General features: G+C 36.9%; 1 protein-coding gene across 1 annotated transcript; it reads right to left on the reverse strand.

Annotated features, from left to right (window-relative positions):
* Positions 1 to 1,268: 1,268 nt before the first annotated feature.
* Positions 1,269 to 22,029, reverse strand: LOC144440870 (cytochrome P450 20A1-like). The gene is made up of 11 exons (XM_078130305.1): positions 21,635 to 22,029; positions 18,058 to 18,128; positions 16,817 to 16,986; positions 16,064 to 16,209; positions 14,364 to 14,531; positions 13,518 to 13,587; positions 12,049 to 12,225; positions 5,895 to 6,018; positions 5,009 to 5,123; positions 4,630 to 4,694; positions 1,269 to 3,805 (listed from the first exon to the last, which is right to left on the reverse strand). Exons 1-11 carry the CDS (start codon positions 21,719 to 21,721, stop codon positions 3,544 to 3,546), a joined length of 1,455 nt encoding a protein of 484 aa, XP_077986431.1. The 5' UTR covers positions 21,722 to 22,029; the 3' UTR covers positions 1,269 to 3,543.

Here is a 22,029-nt window from a genome sequence, read left to right on the forward strand (position 1 = left end):
CTATCAGGCATCTCTCTCCAATGTCTAGGTTCGACAGCCCCCCCCCCCCCACAAGCTAATCTGTAGAGAATGTACATATACGCAACATGTGACGCTTTCGCTATTCCGTTTTCTAAAAACTGGTCCACGCTCATTTTTTGTCAAATCATATTGACACACTTGGCCATAGTAACCAAAAGCAACACCCTTAGCAACAACCAAATGCCAGTATATTTTGCGACGGTAAGGTTATTGAATAGGCAAATGAATAAACATTAAAAAAATGTATGCAAATATGCCTGGTAAAATTATGTATATTCCAAAGATAACAACATGATGGGTATGCATTTGGATAAACAGATATGCCTAGTAACAAGACCACACCCATAGCAACAGTGAAATGATGATGTGCATTATAAATTAACAACATAGATGGTTAGGCAAACGGATCAAATTTCATAAATTTTGACTAGTCACCCACCAACTATCAAAGATACTGATACTGTACAGAGCAACAGTAAAAGAGAGCTGTATCAGCATGTGGATAAACATTTTTCTAAACTGCACATAAACTGTACAATACTGGTACCATTGGCGCTATTTTAGGTGCATTTATAAGGTAACTCCCACTAAAATTCTGGAGATGTACAATAATTATTGTATGGTATACTACACTGAGGTATCAGTGACGATCGCTAAAGACGTGGTCTTTGCAAGGAGAAATCTCACATCGGCTGCTCTAACCTATACTTGGAGATGCTAATAGTCTGGTGGACTTTTCCTTCAATCTTGTGTCATCTGTGTCATCATATTGGATGGCAGGGAGGGGGTGTATTTATATCTATTAATACTATATATCAATGCAGTGTCGCATAGGAATAATAGTCCATTAACAACTAAGTAACCACTCATACTAGGTCGCCGCACTATAGTATTGAAACAAAGTTATTTTGCAGATCTTATGATCTCACCGAAATAGAATGGAGTGACTTATTCAAATTTGTCAAAATGAACCTTGTGTAAAATGAAAGATTCTCATTGGGTTGGTTTCTCACACGGCTGAATTTAGAAAATTTACCGAATTAAGCTAAAGTGCAAATCATACGCACGCATTATGCTCAAAATTATTTGGTTCATGTAATTAACATTTGCCAAATATTATGGTAGATAAGGCACATATGGCATTCTATTGGTTATTACTATTTGAAGAAGAATATTTGTATATGTTAATATGTATTATTATGCTAAACAGGTAATTAATATGCAAGACAACAACAAATATGTGTACCATGTTATTTTATTTGGGTTAGCTGTTATTCTGAAAAGATATAAAAGAAAATGTTGATTTGAATGCAAACATGTTATTATAACATTTGTTATATATTCAACTATTCCTTATGCAAATCGCCGTCAAATGTTGTTTCATTTAAACACATTCTTCAATAAAAAAAACAAGAAATTAGTTACATACTCAACACAGAAATTAGTACAAAAACTGGTGATCACACTTGTCAGCAAATATCATGTACGTGTGGGTAAAACAATATAACTAATATGACAAAACTCCATGATGGACGAGTGCAAGTGTGACACAGGGTTATGTTTACACGAGTAGTTCTAGTGTACTCTTCAGCCGTACTTTCAAAAACGTGGCGAGTGAAAATATGACAGCACACACTGCAAGCTTGCACGAGTGTAATTATCCACGAGTACCTACACTGGAACTCAGTGGCATGGGGTTCTGTTATTATCACACCGTACATATGTTTATCCAAAACAGCAACTTTCCGTAAAAATCATAGTGTGACCACGTGTTTTCAATTATAACGAACAATCGTGCTGCATTTGCATACTATTAGAATACAGGTATACAATGTTATTTTTGATATTACACTACAGTGCGTATACCACCTGTATGCATGCAACACGGTATCACTGGTTCATATATAATAACTGTACACTTGATCGATATCTTTAATATAATCACACGAAACGAGTGTTATAATTCAATATACCTAGTGAATAATAGTGCTATTTCAATGCTTAATTCTTTCACTATTGTATCACCATTTAGTAGAATTCAAATTCCAAATCATACACTAAATATATTCCGTACGATCATCTGTTACTAAGAAATAAGACCTACACCTACTTGTATAAAGTACTATAAAATAGGACATACCTACTTCCTTGACCTTGTATAACACACTAAATATATTTGCTATGATTTACTATAAAATAAGGCCTACACACTTCATTGCATAAATAATGAATATTTCAAAGTTGACTGTAATTATTTTTAATAAAAATAACTTCACAAAGAGCAGTATCTTCGCTTCTCATATACAAATATCTATCTAAACAGATAGTAAATACATAAATTGTAAAGTAAGTCCTCGTCTTATGTGAAAAAGAAGTGTTTGCTGATGAACGGTAAAATAAAGACAAAGTCAACACACGAGTCTGTTCATGATGATGATATTAATCACAACATATCAATGAAATTACCTCCATTATCGATATAAAAACATATTGCCAGACATGATATATCATTACTTTAATAAACAAAAATGTTATAGCAGAGACTTGTAAACAAATAACTCCAATGGTGTGGTAGCAAAACTAAAAATTTGTGTTATTTAATAAAATATTAATATGATTATAATTATGAATCCCTTCCCTATTGCTATCATTGCAATATACATCATCATTCGGTTGTTGCTGTGGGCGAAGTCTTGTTTGCTAGGTATGTTTGCACATTTTGTGAACCTTTATTCACTTGCCTTAATACCAGTTAATTAATACCAGTTGTCATATTTGCAATAAACACAATCATTTGGCTGTTGCTATGGGCGTCATCTTTTTGCTTTATATATTGTATACATTTTTAAAAAAAAGTATATTCACTCGCTAACAATCCCTGTTGTTATCTTTATTTAGAATTAAATATTGTTTCATCAAAATAACACATTTTAAGAACTATATACATATCACTGATGATATCATGTCATAAACAATCCTTAATCTACATACATGTACTCATTAAAACGTTCAAACCAAATTTCAGACCAATCTGTCCTGGAGTTTTGGAGTTTTTGCAAAATAAATCACACCTTTCATCCAAAAAAAGGCAATCGGTCTGGCGGTTTTTGACTTTCAGTCATTACATTCGCACAGACAGACAGACATACACACACACACACACACACACTCACACTCACACAAATATAGTTCACCCCCTAAAGCACAGACATTTCACCATGCTTAAAGCAATACTAGTTCAGTTGTGCTAAAAGTGAAAGTCAATGTCAAAGCATAGCTTGTGATCTCTCCTCTAAAAACACTTCAGCAAGTACCACACGCACATTTGCAACACTCTATTGTTCTGAAAACAAGGTACACACGATTTAAAAAAAAACAAACCAGCATTTACTTTTGAAATATATTCTGACATAAGAAAATGTCACACAGTACGTTGGATTACAACTCATAGTACATGTGTCACATTTCGTTATTGATTCACATCTGACTTAGTTATGACAACTGTATGGGCATCAGTCAAATTTAGTCAACCAAATTTCTTTCACTAGCAGTGAGCCATATTTCATCGCTTGGTAGAGTTACAAAACCAAACTTGTGTTGTATGTTTTGTCCCTCTACCAAGTGAAATTTAAATTTCCTCAGTAAAGCCACCAAGAAAACTGTCGCCTCAGCATACGCTATACGATACCCAGGACAAATTCTTTTCCCAGCAAATCCAAACACTGAAAAGGCTAAAGGATGACGCTTGGACACTTCCTCAGGAGAAAATCTGTCCGGGTCAAACCTGGAATTAAAATATACTAAAGATTGGTTATCCAGACAATAAACACTTAACTTTTATTCAAAGAAGTTTTCATAAAACACTTACGTCGTACCTATATACAGTCATGTAATTGTCTAAAGTAAAACTGAGATACTACATATCTGTATACAGCCATGTATTTGTCTAAAGTATAACTGATATATTATCGATCTTTATATAAATATGCAATTGTCTAATATAAAACTGATATACCTATACAGTCATGTGATTGTCTGATATACTATACTATCTACCTGCAAACTGGTCATTGTTGTATGGTAAAGCCACACTGGGTATTACTAGAATGATCGTTTGATAAGTGTATAGGTAACAAATAAAACTTTGTACTGCATCAACATACTTGGATAAATGTGTTTGTGTTTGTTTGTCTGTTTATTTATTTATTTATTTGTGTTTTTGTTTTTTGTCTGTGTTGTTTGTTTGTCTATCTGCCTGTCTGTCTGTTTTTCTGTCGGCCTGTTTGTTTGTTTGCTTGTGTGTTTTGTTTGTTTACTTGTTTGTGTACGTTTGTGTTTTTATGTGAGTCTATGTGTGTGTGGTGTCAGACTTTGGATAGTCTGCTTTAAAACAACAATAACCAGGACACTGTGAAGAGAATGCTTCTTTGTCTCTATTATATATAGTCTTTATAAGGTAAAAGAGGTGTTGTATTAGTTCCATTGTGAGTTACTAGTATGTGTCGTTACTGTAAATACTAAAAATGCGTTGTAAGTCCCTATTGCACTGGTTAACTTAAGCTGTACATCATATCTGGTACAAGTGTAATTTACTGTATGTGATATTACCTTTCAGGATCTGGCCAGACTTTGGGGTCAAGTAATACCACTCCAAGTGCATGTACTACTGCTGTCTGTAAATAATGGAGATGTCAGAAAAGCGACATTAAGTGATGCATTTAAGCATTCACACATATATACATGTCAAATACACACCGAAACACATACTTACATGCGTTTGCAAACCATACGCGCGCACACACACACACACACACACACACACACACACACCCATACATACATACATACATACATACATACATACATACATACATACATACATACATACATACAGACAGACAGACAGACAGACACGCAACACAACTATATTAGGATGTGCATGTATATCAGTTAACAACTCAAGTCCCAGATATTATTTAATCCTCACCCCTTTTGGAATGGTATAGCCCAGTACTTTCGTGTCTCTTTCATAGTCAACTCTGGCAGCCATTGTTGCAAGTGCTGAACATCTCATGACTTCATCAAATACTTGTTTTGTGTAGCTGAAAAGTTTGAATTGCAGTTTTTAGTATCTATTAGTAAACAGTAAAGAAATATTACAAACAAAGACCTTTTGGACAATACAATATGCTATAATGTTTTAAAATCTTACTATTCAACTCAGTAAGATTAGATTGTATTTATCTTTTGTTCAGCGCAACTCAGGAACCTATGAGTGATCAAGGGGGGCCTTTTACTTGTCTATACGAGGTGAATGTCATTCTACAAGTAAACAGTAGTGGTGACGAGTATTGTTTGGCTTATTGATGACATACATGGCAGGGGAATAATATAGTTACATTTATATCTGCACACCGATAATGTATGGTCTATAATGAGAAATGTACTGTGGCAAATGTTTCTTTTTTAAGTATATGTGAAATGCCGATCAATGTATTATGATTGGCCAATGGAAATAAATTCGTTTTCAAGGAGCACAACTTGGGTTTATAATATTTGGGTGTAGTTTTTGCTATATGTTTAAAAGGTAGTCGCAGTATTGTCCTTAACGGAGCACACTTAACCATTACTTGAAATTGACTGAACTTATTTAGATAGTACTCATAAATGATCCGATGACATGATTTATGATACGTATCAAAAATTACTAGAAAATCCCTATGCCATCATCTGTTCTGACAATGATAGAAAATACTATATGAATGTTATAGAAGACATGCATTGAGATAACATTATACTGGTATGTAGTATTGTCACTTCAATCAAAAAAGAGCTTATAAACTCAGATTGTGCCACTTTAACAGTAGACTTACACTAGTTTTGGTAGAGTCTCATGATCAACAAGGTCATCCTCACCAAGTACATTCATAATCTCTTCATAGACCTTGTCTTGGACCTCACAATCCTTTGTCAAATAATACATCGCCCACACCATCACTGTAAAATGAAGCTTAAACTCATAACAAGGTCAAACTGCAGGAAAAAGAATTGACAATCCCATCGTTCCCCGTTTGATTGAAACAATGTCAGGGACTGAACACAAACTATAGGGAGGGTATTTACTGACTATATACTAGTACTTGCTTGCTATTTTATGATTACAAGTGACGATGATATTCATACACAAACCCATCAAGCTGACCTTTGTCAAGAGAGGACTGTGTATGGGCATAAGGCTGCCAATGATGAAAATCGTTATAATCCTTAATATTTTCTGGCAAAACTATTGTGTTTTTTTAAAAGGACAAGATATAAATCTTATCGAACAACAAAATATAAGCATTTTTGCATTTTTCTTTTCTTTTCTTTTTCATATGCTTTTCATGTCATTTTGAATTTACTTTTTATGTGATTTTGAATTTATTTTTCATTTCATTTTGATTTTATTTTCATTTCATTTCATTTGTCGTTTTGATTTTTGTTTTGATTTGATTTGATTTTACTTTGCACTTCAATATTACATTTCATTTCATTTTATTTTACTTTTCAATTTGATTGCATTTTACTTTCATTTCATTTCTTTTTGTTACTTTGCTTTGACTTTCTCCCTATTTAAAAAAATTAAATGATATTTATTTTGTTTTGGTTCGATTGTTTTTAGAAATGAAATTGTTTATTTTTCGTTCTTCGCTAAGATTGTTATCCTGTCCCTTTAAAAAAAATAGTTTCGCCAGAATATATTAACGATTATAGCAAATTTTGTCATTGGCAACCTTAGGCCACTATAGACTGTGTATACATGAACATATATAAACACACCAAGCTGACCTTTGACAAATTGGAAAATTTGCCTACCTTAAGGACGTCAAATTAGAAGTCTTCGAGGGAACGTAGCAGTAACTACAGTAGCTTTCCCTAATTCATCGCTAGGTGTCGTCCTTCCATAGTACTATAAAAGCCTGAAAAGGCTACCTTACGTCATTACCTTTCTGAGCAGCGTGTAGAGGTTCCATATCGTGATAGCTGGTACCATAGGTCATAAGCAACTTGTGCTGACCAAATTTAGCAATTAAGCTAGAATTTTGCTCAATTACGAGCGGTAATTTATATGCAACATAGTGCAAAACAATGGTACTAAGACCAATAAACAAGAGCACAAAGGCATGGGACCAGTGGAACCTACAATGAACAAGAATACTGATTATAACTGTTTAACACAGTAAATAGGGTAGAAAAGTCAACTCACCAGAAAATTGGCATCGGGCTGGGTGGGAGGGAAGAACGTAGTAGTTACTGCTACGTTCCCTCGAAGACTTCTAATTTGACGTCCTTAAGGTAGGCAAATTTTCCAAGTCTTCATCAGTTACTGCACAGTAACTACAGTAGCTGATTACATAGCTGGATGCCTATTGGTGGGTTGAATTGTCAGTCTCCTGAACAGCCCTAAGTATCAAACGTCCAGTCTCTGAGCTGTCTGTATGACGGCGATAGAACCGTGTGAATGTAGATTCTGAAGTCCAGTCACCAAGTTGGAGAATCTGAGCAGTAGTTGCTCCTTGACGTATTGCTGCCGATGTTGCTGCTCCCCTAGTGCTGTGGGCTCTAAACTTATTTGTATCAATGCCTGCCCTAGCAAGTGTAGTCTTTATCCATCTTGCAATAGTCTGAGAAGTAACCTCATTAAAAGGTTTAACAAATGAAATAAATAATCTTGATGGTCGGGTTTTCCCCATTGTTACTACATAATCTCTTAACTTGGTAGTTCTCCATATATATGTAGAAACGTAATATTTGACATCCAATGCCTTGTCACCAAAACTTGGACACTTCACCACCCGCGAAGGCCTGGTAACAGTTGATGTCTTGGTTAAACTTGGGATAACAAAAGTACATTCTCTATCCGATATATTACAGTATCTTAAGTCCAAATAACTTAAAGTCTGTCCTCTATCTGAGGAGGTTAGTGCAATTAAAGTTGCAGTCTTAAGAGTGAGTTGCTTCAGGCTTAGACTCCTTGCTGGATGCAGTGACTTTAAATAGTGCAGAACTTTCGCTACACTCCAGGTTGTTGGGTAACGTGGTAAAGGTGGCCTAACACGAAAGAAACCTTTAAATAATCTTGTAATAAGTGGATGTGATCCAACTGGTTCATTATTAATGTGCAAATGTACAGAAGAGATAGCAGATCTGTATCCATTTAAGGTACTATATGCAAGCCTATGTCTATTGAATAACCCAGTAAGGAATTCTACTACCTGAATTACAGGACATGAAACGGGATTGGTATTCTGTTGTACACACCAGCTAGCGAAGCGCTTCCACTTGCTGTCGTAGAGTCTAGAAGTCTTGATGCAGATTGCCTTGATGAGGATCTCTGTAGCCTGCTGTGAAAGTCCAAGACCTCTGTAGTGTGACCGGAGAGTTGCCAAACGGCTAGAGGAGTCAAACTGAACTTGGGTTGATTCCCTGTGTGTGGTTCCCTGAGTAAGTCTGTGCAATCTGGCAGAAGTACCGGGTAGTTGCTGGTTAACTGTAGTAACATTGGATACCACGGTTTCGTTTTCCATACTGGTGCTACAAACAGCGTTCTTGCTCTGTCCTGTTGTATTTTCCTTAGACATTTCAGTATTAGTAGATGTGGTGGAAACATGTACAACTCTTTCTCTGCCCATGAGAGAGAGAATGCGTCGACTGCAAAAGCTTTGGGGTCTAACTTCCATGACACATACAGGGGAAGTTGAGCTGTATTTCGACTTGCGAATAAGTCTATTTCTGGTAGGTGAAACCTGCTGCAAACCTGTCTGAAAAGGTCTGGTTTGAGTTGAAAGTCGTGTTGATCTGTAAATATCCTGGACTGATGGTCTGCTAATGTATTGTCTATTCCTGGTAAGTATTCTACTGCAAGGGTAATATTTTGAGTTTCGCACAATTGCCAAACTTGTAGGGCTACTGCACATAGTTCCCTGGATCTGACTCCCCCCTGGTGATTTAGATAAGCCACTGCTGACGTGTTGTCTAGCTGTACTGTTACGGAGAGGTCTGACCTGTTTTGGACAAATGTCTGTATGGATAGAAGAGCGGCCTTTATTTCCAGAATGTTGATATGTAATTCCTTTTCCTGTAAAGTCCAACGTCCCTGTGTTGCCTGATGACCACATACTGCTCCCCAACCACTGAGTGAGGCATCTGCCTGGATAGTTAAGTCTGGAGGTGGAGGATGTATCAGTCGACCGTTGTGTGTGGAGGCCTGATTTATCCACCACTGAAGATCGGACTTTGACTCCTTTGAAAGGAGTATTGGGATTTCCCAAGAGACTTCTGGAAAAACCTTGTGAACTAACTGACGTTGTAGACTTCGATAATGGCATGCAGCAATGGCCATGGAACCCCTTGCGTTTTCTATTAATCCCAACATTCTTGCTAATTGACGCAAAGAGACTGACTGTCTGTTTAAGAGGTGGGTTGCAAATCCGATAATGGTTTGTAGCTTGTCCTGAGGTAATGAGACTGTCATCAGCTCTGTGTTGTAGGTACGACCTAGATGGGTGAGTACCTGTGTTGGGATTAGATGTGATTTTTTCAAGTTGGGTATGAACCCGAGTCGTTGGAAGAGACCTAGAAGGTAGTTGTTGTTTCTCTGACACAGTTCTCTGGTTTCTGCTACATTGATTATATCGTCTATGAAACTGCTGCAAAGGATTCCCCGTGAACGAGCATGAGCAAGTGGGATTTTCATAACCTTTGTGAATAGCCTTGGTGCTGAAGTGAGCCCGAATGGTAGGCAAGTGTATTGGTAGCGCTGGTCTATCCACTGGAAACAAAGATATTTTTGATGATCTGCATGAATGGGAATCATGAAGTATGCATCTGTGAGATCTATTGACGTCATGAAATAACCCTGGCTTAACAACTGTTCTATGACAGGATGGCTCTCCATTTTGAAAGATATCTTTTTGATGTGTCTGTTCAGTTCTTTGAGGTCTATGATTACCCTGTAATCCCCTGATGGTTTTGGAACAGTGAAAATTCTGGAAACAAACTGACCTGGTTGATGTTTGACTGGAACTATGGCCTGCTTGTGAAGTAAATTTTCTATTTCTGTCTGAATGATTTGATACTGCTTGCTGGATGTTGGGTTGGTAATTGGCTGGATTGACTGAACTGGAGTTGATGTTAACTGAAGTTTGTAACCCTGAATGACCTTTGAAATCCAAGTGTTTTGTGTAATTGTTTTCCAAGTATTTAGGAAATACTGGAGTCTGCCTGCAACTGGTATTGATGACTTTACAAGTTCACTGCTTATTCTGGTTGGAAGAGGTGTAATTACCTTTTCCTTGTGGTCTGCCTGAGCCCTTTTGGTACTTCTTCTTATTGTCTTGGTTGTAGTTGTTTCGTTGATAGTTTTTTCCACCCTTGTAATATCCAGACTGGTTTCCGGTTTGTTTGACTGACCTGTTGTCATTTCTGGAAACGATACGAAAAGCATTGACTGACTTCTTGGAGTCGTTTATGGCCTTTACCAAGTTTCCACCAAAAAATCCCTGTGATGTCGGCTTGGCATCTTGTAATAAATCTTTGTATTCACTACGAAAGAATGGCTTCAATCTTGCCTGACGAACCTCAGCTAGCGCGTAGCTCGCAGTAGTCATAAGATGGATAGCATCTCCAAGTGCCTCTCTAATTGTTGGTACGTGCTGTACCGGGTCAAATTCTGGAGAAATAATGGTTTCCAGGGCTTGAAGAACTGGGCGAATAGACAAGTTAAAGTTCTGATGAACCTTGTAATACGGACGGTCATGGTTACGATAGCTTGACTTGCTAGATTTGATTAGATTCTGTACGGAAGACGGCAATTCCTGTGCCTTGAAGTATGGCTCGAATTGGTCTGGTACCGTGTACTTCTCTTTTAACTGTTGAACTACAGAATACGATAAGGGACGGTCTGCTCTTCTAGAGAACCATTCGGCCGTGGAGGCGTCCATGTTCCAACCCGGAACAGCAGCGTGATAGTCAGGAACTTGAGCATACGCAGACGTGGATTCGTCAAATATAGGCTCGTTCCAGGATGAAACTGTTATAGGCAGAGAAGACGCAACTTCAGAATTACCAGACTTGTCAGAATCACTCACTTCGGACCCGGAATTATCATACTCGGTTTGTACAATACGTCTCTGCTTTGTAGGAATTGGTGCACTTACCCTCGAAGTTTTGTGTTTCCTACCAATACTCAAACTCGGTAACCCTGCCTGTTGAGTGGGCGTACAACTACAAGATGGCGGCCCGCATGTGGAAGCATGTGTTATGCTAATACCGTCGACCTGGTCTTGGTCACTACGTGTACGTGGTCCGCCCGGTGCGCTATCCGACCGCTGCTGGGCTAGAAGTTGAGCGACTTGCGTCGCTATTTGAAGAATGGAATCTGGAGCAGAACTAGTCGAAGGAAAGTCTTCAATAGCTGTAGGTAAAACTTCTTCGGTTTCTGAAACCTCGGAGACGATACTGTTGGTAACGGTATTATTGTCTTCATCAGGGTTTATAGCAAAAGCCACTGGCGTTGAGTCCCGTCTTACGTTCGGCTGAGTAACAGATACGGACGACTTACAAGACTTCTTGCCTTTTTTCGACTTGCCTTTCCCTGACATAGTAAATGAGGAAGGAACGACCGGTAACACTGTCTGAGATGTTACCGTTACAGCGTGAAGAAAGGTAATGACGTAAGGTAGCCTTTTCAGGCTTTTATAGTACTATGGAAGGACGACACCTAGCGATGAATTAGGGAAAGCTACTGTAGTTACTGTGCAGTAACTGATGAAGACTTAAATGACGTTTGTAAACATACGCAAAATTAAATGACGTTTGTAAACATACGCAAAATAACCAAGCTGACTCGACCTGTCACTGACCTGAAAGGATTTGCTGCAGTTGCAGTTGCAGAAGTACTACTACTACTACTACTACTACTACTACTAGTAGTAGTAGTAGTAGTAGTAGTAGTAGTAGTACATGTATATCATTGAAATTACTTACTGAAGTTTGTTGTGTGGTAGCTAGCTATGAAGTAACTGAGTGCATCAGCCAGCAGTCTATCCTCAGTTGGACAACTCTCTATCAAAACATCAATAAAAGTACACTCCTGTTCACCAGGTGGGTTATCACGTCTATGCTGAACTGCTTCACGCATGAAATCATGCCAATTTTTCAGTGCTGCAAAAGATCACCATCATCATCATCATCATCATCATCATCATCATCATCATCATCATCATCATCATCATCATCATTGACATTCTACTCTCCTCTTAACACTATAACTACAAAACATTTCCCAAGACTTTTTGCCACCTGATTGCTATTGGACTGAGCATTATATGCTTCAAAAAAGTAAGGTTTATACACCACCTATGAATGAAAGATACCAAAATTAAAAGACTAAACAACAATGACTTGGATTGGCATCATAGTATAAGGAACAAGCCTTCATATAAGACATAGTCCCAACTGGTTGCTGTATGGTGGTTGTTCTACAAATTCAATTTCGAAGATTATATGCAAAAGTCTGTCAGAATAGTAACGATACCTTTAACATTGTGGGTGTACACATTTAAATGCTGCCTCTTGAATCATGGAATGAAACTTCCAAATGTATTAAACAATTTACTATTTGCCCTTGAAGATTAAGGTCAAGGTCAAAGACAACCTCTGTAAATACAGGTGCTGACACTTGAATGGTTATAACACATTGTAATTTCTTGACCAATTTACTATTTGGCTGTGAAAGACAGTCAAAGGTCAAGGTAAAAAAAAGAAGCATACCTTTGATAATATGAATATAGACACTTAAGTGGCATGACAAATTTCAATTATTTTGACTTGAAAATCTTTGTCAAGGTCAAAGATCAACGTCTCAGTAGAGCGAAAAGAGACAAAATGTGGTTTATTATCACAAATATGGCCACTATAATTTTGCTATAAAGGTAAAGGCCACGAAATTAAGTTATATATATATATATATATATATACATATTGAAAATCCAAGTCATAATTGAACAACTGTTACAGATAAAACATCCTATTAAAGTTATGAGAATTAAATTGTGAAATTTAACAACAACAATGGCCAGCATTTGGTCATATTTAATTTTGAGTCGGTCACAAAACAAAGCGACACGCATACATGTCTCTCATAGTATGTTGCCTTTGTGCCAGGTTTAGTGAAAATCAGCAGTTGCAATATCATGGTGAATGCTAGGACACATCGATTCATGGACAGACATACAGATGTAACCCAATGTAACAGTCAGTAAGTCAGTCAGACAGGCAGAGAGACCGATACACACATGGAGGTAGACATACATACATACATACATACATACATACATACATACATACATACATACATACATACATGCAGACAGGCAGGCAGAGAGAGATACAGATACAGAGGCAGACAGATAGGCAAACAGACTGACAGACAGACACACAGACATAGAGATTACCTTGATCAAATTCCTCTCCTTCAGGTTTATCAATATCACCTGTCATTAGCTTATTTAATGTGGCAAACGTCTGTGGAATGAATACATTATGATAATCAACATTAATGAGATATCATCACCATAAACACTCCATGAAACGCCCCATGAAATCTCTCTGCGTCTTGTTCATTTGTTTACATGACTTTAAATGCCAATCTTTGGAAAAGAAAGTTAATTACTGTATTACATACGGTCACACACTTAACTTCCACATGAGTTCATCATAGTATGGATGTAGACACTTTGTTGTAATTCAGATGCAGATTACATTTTGTCGTACTCCTAAAAAAAATACACAACCTATAATATACAATCTAAAATAATAGTCAGCATGTACAATGCACATGCAGAACGTGCACTACTCACTGAGGATTCAAACAAATAAAATAATCCAGCATCTGTACTATCTCCTCAAACGCCCCCTAGTGGTTAACCAGGCATCTGAGTTAGATGTTCCATAAACGATAGCGCTCATGAATATTCATAGAAATGAAAGTCCGGTGGGTTAGAACAGTCGTCTTGACTTCATGGAACATTCAATGCACACAATGCTTTGTTAAATTCAATTAATTTCATATAAATTACAAGAAAGTCAAGACGACCGTTGACAGTCTAACTTTGTTGGTGTCGCTATGAAATACAAAATGCATTGTTATCATTCATCATCAATATGAGAAATGTATTTCTGCATATGACGATCTTTCTTTAATGAATCCAAATAAGAGGCGCATTTGTAATCAAGTGCTGGGTTTATTGCTTGCAATGTATATAGGTGGTGTAAAATAAATGACAATACAAGTGACTCACCGTTTCATAATGGTGGAGAAGACTCACAGCTTTCTTGTCATCATCAAAAAAATCCCCAAATGTAGCATTGCTTATTGCCCTGATCACCAACACCGACATGTACTCTGTTATTGGAATATGGTCGCCAGGAGGAAGTAGCAATATCTTCTTCACCATGTCTTCAGCTGCCTATTATTATCAAGGAGTTCAGATAATCAAGTGTCAATTCAATTTTGAATTTACTGCCATTAAACTGACATATTTGAAGAAATAGTGACACTTTCTAAAGGATCATGTCTTCTGCATTCAATGAAACAACCATATTGGTTCTGTACATTAATGTCTAAGAGTCCGAGTCCTACAATTTAATAAGTTCATATGGTAATACATATCAATGGTTATGCATATGATAATATAATGATGTGAATTAGCGCCCAATACACTACAGGAGATTATTGGCATCAAATATATACCTATATAGTCCAAGATACTGATATATGAGCCTGGAATGTGTTTGTCGACATTGAGAAAGCATTGGTTGATCAATCTGAATAGACAGCTTTTCTCTGTTAGCATAATGGTGTGACTCATAGAAGAAAAAAATAATGTGGAAATTACTATTTCAGAATATAGGTTGTTAGTTGATGCCAAAGGTCAGTTTTATACAGAAATCTCACCTCTAAAAGCAAGGATGTATACACTTATAATCTATTTATACATGGAAAACTGTTTGGAGTATATGATTGTTAAGCTTAGGTCATTGGTGTTTTATCAGAATGGGTGTATGTGATAATACTTGTGTACACAATTGAATGCTGACCCTTTGAACAAGCTAACCTAACGAGGTCATTGACCAAATTTCAATTTGCCCTTGAAGATTAATTACAAGGCCAAATGTCAGTGCCTGTTTGCCTCTAAGAATGTGGGTGTACACACATGAACAGCCTTTGCAAGTAGAAAATACAAAGTTATGGAATTATTTTTTATTTGACCTTGAAGTTGTGTCTGACTTGAAAACTTTCCTCTATTAACCTAGGCGCGGACACCCGAATGGTGTCTCAAGATTCAAAACCTCATACCTGGGGAGATATGGCTAACAACGGAGAGGGGGCGCAGACAGATTTACGTTTACGTGGCCAACAATGGTCTGGGTTGTGCTCTGTGCAGTCTGTACGATTTGTAATGAAATTATTTATTATGCCTCCAGATCTTGAGACATATAATGTTTTGGAATATGGTTAAAAACATGGTTAAAACACTAATAATAGCAATAAAAAACAAGTTGATATGCATTTGTCTAAAGATAAAATTAACAATTCTTTGTGTTATATTATATCAAAGGTTTGTCTTATGTACTTTTCTATTGTTCTTTAAAACAGAGTATGAATTGGTTATCACAGATATGGCAGTTAGGACCATTTTACATTAAAATGGCAAAGAATGACCACTGTGCAACATGCTATAGCACTAACATATACAACAATTCAAAAATTTGGGCATGTAGAAAAAGTGATTGGACATGTCATTTTCAAGGTTACCTGCTTAAGAATAATTGGCAGGTGCGCAAAACAATGGCAGGCCTGCCTGACTGCACCTCGATATCGAAATTAGACATTGTATTAATCTTCAACTGTCAGAAAATTAACAGTAAACCTTTCTTGTGTCATTGTGATGCTATGAAGTTTGTTACAGAATTATGTAGCAATATAAAAAACACTTACCTTTTGGAAGTTTGGAAAATAATTCCTGATTGCTTCATGACTGAATGGGGCATCATATGTACGGCGCCTTTCTTTACCATCCTCTGCATTAGCGTACTGGATGCTGTCTTTTCCAACTAGTGGTAGCACAAATTCAAAGAGTTCAGCTAAAAGGAAACAGAATATACATAATTTGGTGATATGCAGCTTATCACATCATTAGTTGGATGACTCTGCATGCAAAATTCACTTGACTCAAAGCACATCTACAAACAATAGCACCAATGGCTTTGTGGCACAATTTTATAATTTATGTGGTTTTGTTTTTAATATTTATATATACCATAATTTCACTTTTGGTATGGGCAATATCTTAGTTGCAGGGTCAATTATGTCAATTATTTGAAAGATTATCTACTTTCCTAACCATCCATGTCGTTATTTTTGCAATATACATCACCATTTCACTGTTGCTATGAGAATGGCTTTATTGTTATGCATATCTGCATTCAGTTTCTGAATGTTTATCCACTTGTTCATTAATCTCTATTGCTATCTTTGCATAGTACACCATCATCTGGTTGTTGCTAAGGAGCTGGTCATGGACGTTGCTGGGGTTAATTGTGTTCATATGCTTTGGTAATATCTGCAGAAAAACATTCCCAACTAATTTCAGCTCTTCCCTAAAAAAGTGCCTAATAAAGTGCATGATGCATCATGCTAATGTGAAAGTGTATAGTATATAAAATGTATCAATAAACGATTTAAACGTACGTGGTCTATCAAATAGCTTGATGTGGTCTTTAAAGGCTTCAGGAGATCCCAAACTAACAGAATAGGTCTTTCCATACCAAAATGATGCTACTGGACCATAGTTGGAATGTAACTTCACCAGAAATTCATGAAAACCTCCAGCTTCATCTATATCTGGAAGATTTCCTTTCCTACAGACATAATAAAGTTCACTATTTCATGTTCCCGAATTCTCACTCAAGTTACTCTCGTATCATTATGATATATTTCATAAAAGGTAATAAGGTAGAGGGTCACATTTTACCATGCTATCTAACATTGTATAATGTATTGACTTTGGTTTGATCACACTACTGCACTGGCTTCATATCCCATAGCTGCAGCGTCCCACCACTACCACTAGTACTGTTGTACTGTATTATTAGACATACCCGTCAAATCATTGCTGACAACCATGAGGTACTTTAATCGATTGTTAGTTATGGTGGGAGGAGATGAATGGGCCTCACAGGAGTGAAGGGGAATATTATGGTAAGATATTGGGATAAAGTGGTGGAATTGGGACAATGACCTAGGTACCGACAATGTCAGTAGTGCGCCCATTTATTCTTTGGGGTTCTGGCCTTCAGTTCTGCCATTTAGATTTAAAAAAACATTGGAATCAAAATCCGTGGTGGTGGTGGTGGTGGTGGTGGTGGTGGTGGTGGTGGTGGTGGTGGTGGTGGTGAGAAACAATCAGTGATTTTAAAATTATTAATGCGGTTTCAGCGGTGGGATCTATTCCTCACAATGGCTTCTTGATTTCAAATCCCAGTCTAACGTTTGACAACATTTTAACATATAATCCTGAAATATTTGAACAAGAAAGGGACAGTGGTTAACGAGAAAGAGGGGTGTCACCCATCTCTTGTAATTATTGAAGGCTCCCTTACCATACGCAGTAATCTGACGTAACTACATGTAAAATAATAACCAGCATTTGGGGTTTGAAATATTGTGTTTACTGTTTGTTTAAACCAAAGAAAGTAATCAAACTAAAGAACTCTGTACGAACGAAAGAATCGTTTTCCTAATGCCAATCAATTGCATATAACACTGGATACAACAAACGACTTGATTATATTAATGCAAATAAGTACTTCGCACTTTCAAATTGCTTAAATTGTATAGAAACGCGTAGTATCCATTTACTTTTCCACTGACCTTTAGACCGTTTGCGTACGTACATTACGAAATGATAAACATGGGAATAGTAAACTTACTCAGGATCACTCTTCTTCATTCCTGGTATCAAAGCTTTCATTTGGTTATCACTGGTAGCATCGCTTGGAACCTGCAAGATTGCGTCAAACACGAAGTAACAATGTTTGAATTTAGACGACTGTTATTTACACCTGTCCTCCAATCTCTGTACACTAGTATTGTGACTCTTTGCATCAAAGACGATGTTATGAAGGGGTACGGTACCGTTTTTAATATCATGGGTTTCAGAGGTTCTTTTTTTAAAAACATTCTGATATTATTTTGACTCATCTACTAAACTATCTTACTATCTTCATATTACATACACATCCATCCCTCTCAAGCTGACGCCATATTTAATTGCTCTTACAGCTACAATGAAATTGGTTTGGTGTTTCACTCATGGGACATTACATTTTTGACATAGAGCAACACATATTTCAACTCTAGACTAACAATAACAGATAGAAACACAATACAACACAGTCAGCGGGATCCTTTGCCCAATCACATAGAACAGTACTAAGCATTGCTATTCTTTCACAGTGCAGTAAAAACTGGCTCCCAATGAAAACATTACACATGGACTTGATGATTTTAATGGCTTCAATTGCTTATTTTCTAACTGATAAACAACATTTCAACTTGAATACTTCTGCATCCCTCTTGTACATGTGGTTGACACCTATGTAATTGTTTCGTTTGCATTTGAAGTTGTCTGAGTGTGTGTAAAACATGTCATGTTACGTGCGTGAAAAGCAAACCAACATTGTTTTAGCTGCAAATGTCTTTAGGTTATACATCGTGTGTTTTACATACATTGGTCTAGTTGAAGATCCGATCAGTTAAAGACTGTATTTGCTTTGTTAACAAAGGCAGGGTTAGTGTCGAATAATTAATGTACTCATACTAGAAACTAGAACGTGACTGTAATGTTAATAAATACTACTGGAATATATGACGTCTAAATAAACCAAATGCAAAATTCGAGTTTACATCTGTCGCAAATTTTCAATTTGTGAAAGGTTTAACATAAACTTGTTCTCCGTAAGATAATTATGCCTGTGTGGTGTCCTTGTACAATTTAACATGTTTGTATCATTGTGTCGACATTTTTAAAACCAAATGTTGACTTCAAAGAGTTAGTATTGATTCTAGCTACTGTGTAGTGCCCATTTTTACGACTCTTTTGACCCCATGATTCAACACAAAATACAAGAAGGCGTAACCAGCGTAACCGCAGTAAAAGGTCAATTGAGTGCTACAGAAAAACAGACAGGGAGTGATAAATGGCCAAGTGGATTTCAACAGGCGTAGGAATTATAGACAAGATGGTAAAGGAATGTGGTAACACAAAGAAGTGTGGAGGTACTAAACTAAAGCTGAACTGTCAGTATTATTATCAGACAGATCGGTAACTAAAGAATGCATATACAGTTTAGGTGAAGGACAAATTAATAAACATATATGGGCAAAATCTGTTGACAGGATAAAGCTCTCCCATTTCCGAAAGCACGATCAAGCAACAACAAGCTGGCTGAATACATGAATGCATGAATGGCTGTGTCGCATGCTGTTCTGTATAACTATACTATAATACAAAGTATAGAGAGAAATGTGCCTTTATCATGCAAAACTGTCGTGGCATGTCGTATGGTCTTATATTTTGAAATCAAGCCTCAAAGTTGCGCTAAGTGATTAAAGTAAAATCTCATGTCAACTATGAAAAAATACCAGAATCTGTGCAGTTGGTTGTAGGTTGGCATTACTACACATACAACAAAGTGCATGTAAAACAAATGATTGAGGAAGGGTCAACTTGCTAACAGGCCACCTAATCTTCAGTACTGTCATTCACATGCCAAAAGAGCTATAGTCCTTCCACATCGGTAATGATAACCCCTGAACCTTTACAATCATGTGATAAACAATCCCTTATCGGATGCGGACTCATGCAGAATTAGGCTCGGAAGTCAGTCAACAATGACGTCATCATATTTGAAGAAAATGTATCACCTCCTTAAATGTGTGAAAAGTCACCTAATTATCTCTGAAAACGTTGATAAATGCCATTTTTTCAAGAGAAAAGTATATAATATCATAGTAAATAACAATTTATTTGTCTGGAAAGACCAATGAATAGTTTAAATTAAGTTTTTACAGTGTGTTTACACTAGTGAAAAAAATAGTGCCAATTCCATTGTAGGACAACTGTATAGTTATCTCTAAGAAAAAAATATGTACATCAATATTTTCCTGTTGATATAGACACTATCTTCATTGCGGAATCAATTATGTCAAGTTTTTTGAAAGTTTATTCACTTGCCTAACCATCCATGTTGTTATTTTTGCAATATTATACATCACAATTTCACTGTTGCTATGGGCGTTGTCTTGGTCCTAAGCATATTTGCATACATACCTTTAAATGTACATTCGCTTGCATATTAATCCCTGTCATTATCTTTGCAATACACGTCATCATTTGACTGTTGCTATGGGCGTGGTTTTATTGTTAGTTAATTTACATATACTTTTTTTTTTTAAATCTTTATTCACTTCCCTATTAATCCCTGTTGGTATCGTTGTAATATACACTACCATTTGGCTGTTGCTATTGTTGTGGTCTTGTTGCTAGGCATATTTGCATGTTGCCTATTAATTTCTGCTCTTATCTTGTAATATGCATCATCATTTCAATGTTGCTAAGAGCGTGATTTTGGTTGCTAGGGCTAATTGCATCAAAATGCAGAATAACGCAATCATGTTGCGAATACACCTTTATCTACACATCCCCAGACGCAGAGACGCATCCCCATTAAATTTCAGCTCAATCTGCTTAGTAGTTTTTGGAATTATAATTTTTTGACAAACAAGACACGTTTTTAGACCTAATTTGCATATCACTGATGGGGTCATCATGACATGAATACTTCTTAATCACAACACCCTAAAGAATGTTCCAACCAAATTTCAGACTGATCTGTCCAGTAGTTTTTTGACCAAACATCACATTTTTTTAACCCATATCACACACTGTTGGTAAGATCATTTTGATTTGAACAATTTACCAACTCGATACGCAAGGTAGTATAAATGTCATGGCAATCAGTCCAGCGGTTTTTGACTTTAAGTTATTTACACTCATCACACACACACACAAACAAACAAACAAACAAACAAACAAACAAACAAACAAACAAAAACATACATACATACATACATACATACATACATACATACATACATACATACATACATACATACATACAAACAGACAGACAGACAGACAGACAGACAGACAGACAGACAAACAGACTCTTTTCCACACCCATAGCACTACTGATGAACCAAAGAAGTTCAGTTGTGCTAACGAGAATCGTAAGCATACTCGATCGTATACAATTAAGTTTAGGACCCAGGTTCTCGAGTGATACCAAACTTCACTGCAGCCCGTGTCAGTCTTTTGAGGTCGTACACCTGTCAAGGTTATCAGAGGTCATACACCTTTCAACTTATACGTAATGGTACTGTTGGCATGTTATTTGTCAAATATTGTTTAACTCGTCTAATCTTGATAGTACTGTTGTGGCTTACCTTCTCAGGTAGGAACACAGACTTCAGATAGTAGATTGCAATAACAACAACAATTGCCGCAACTGCTATTACTACAATGCCTGCCATCTTTGTAATGTAACAGTAGAAACGGAGTCAACAGTACCGGAACTAGGACGCCGCCCTCTTTAAACAAGCGGAGTGTTTTCCAAACGTCTTCAAACGGGGTCGGGTCGGGGTCACTTATTGTCGACGACTAGTAATACTGACCGTGAACTCCCCTAATCCAGCAACGACACTTTTCTGACCTCCCGGTTTTGAACCCTCGACGAACGTGATATTCAGTGAGTGCACACCACGTACAGGGTTGCGACTTTCAGATTGCAATATACAACAGAAAGTAGCAGTGCCACGTCACACTGTCGTAGTAAAAGTGA

Source organism: Glandiceps talaboti, chromosome 10 (assembly GCF_964340395.1).
Source record: "Glandiceps talaboti chromosome 10, keGlaTala1.1, whole genome shotgun sequence".
Lineage (NCBI taxonomy): Eukaryota > Metazoa > Hemichordata > Enteropneusta > Spengelidae > Glandiceps > Glandiceps talaboti.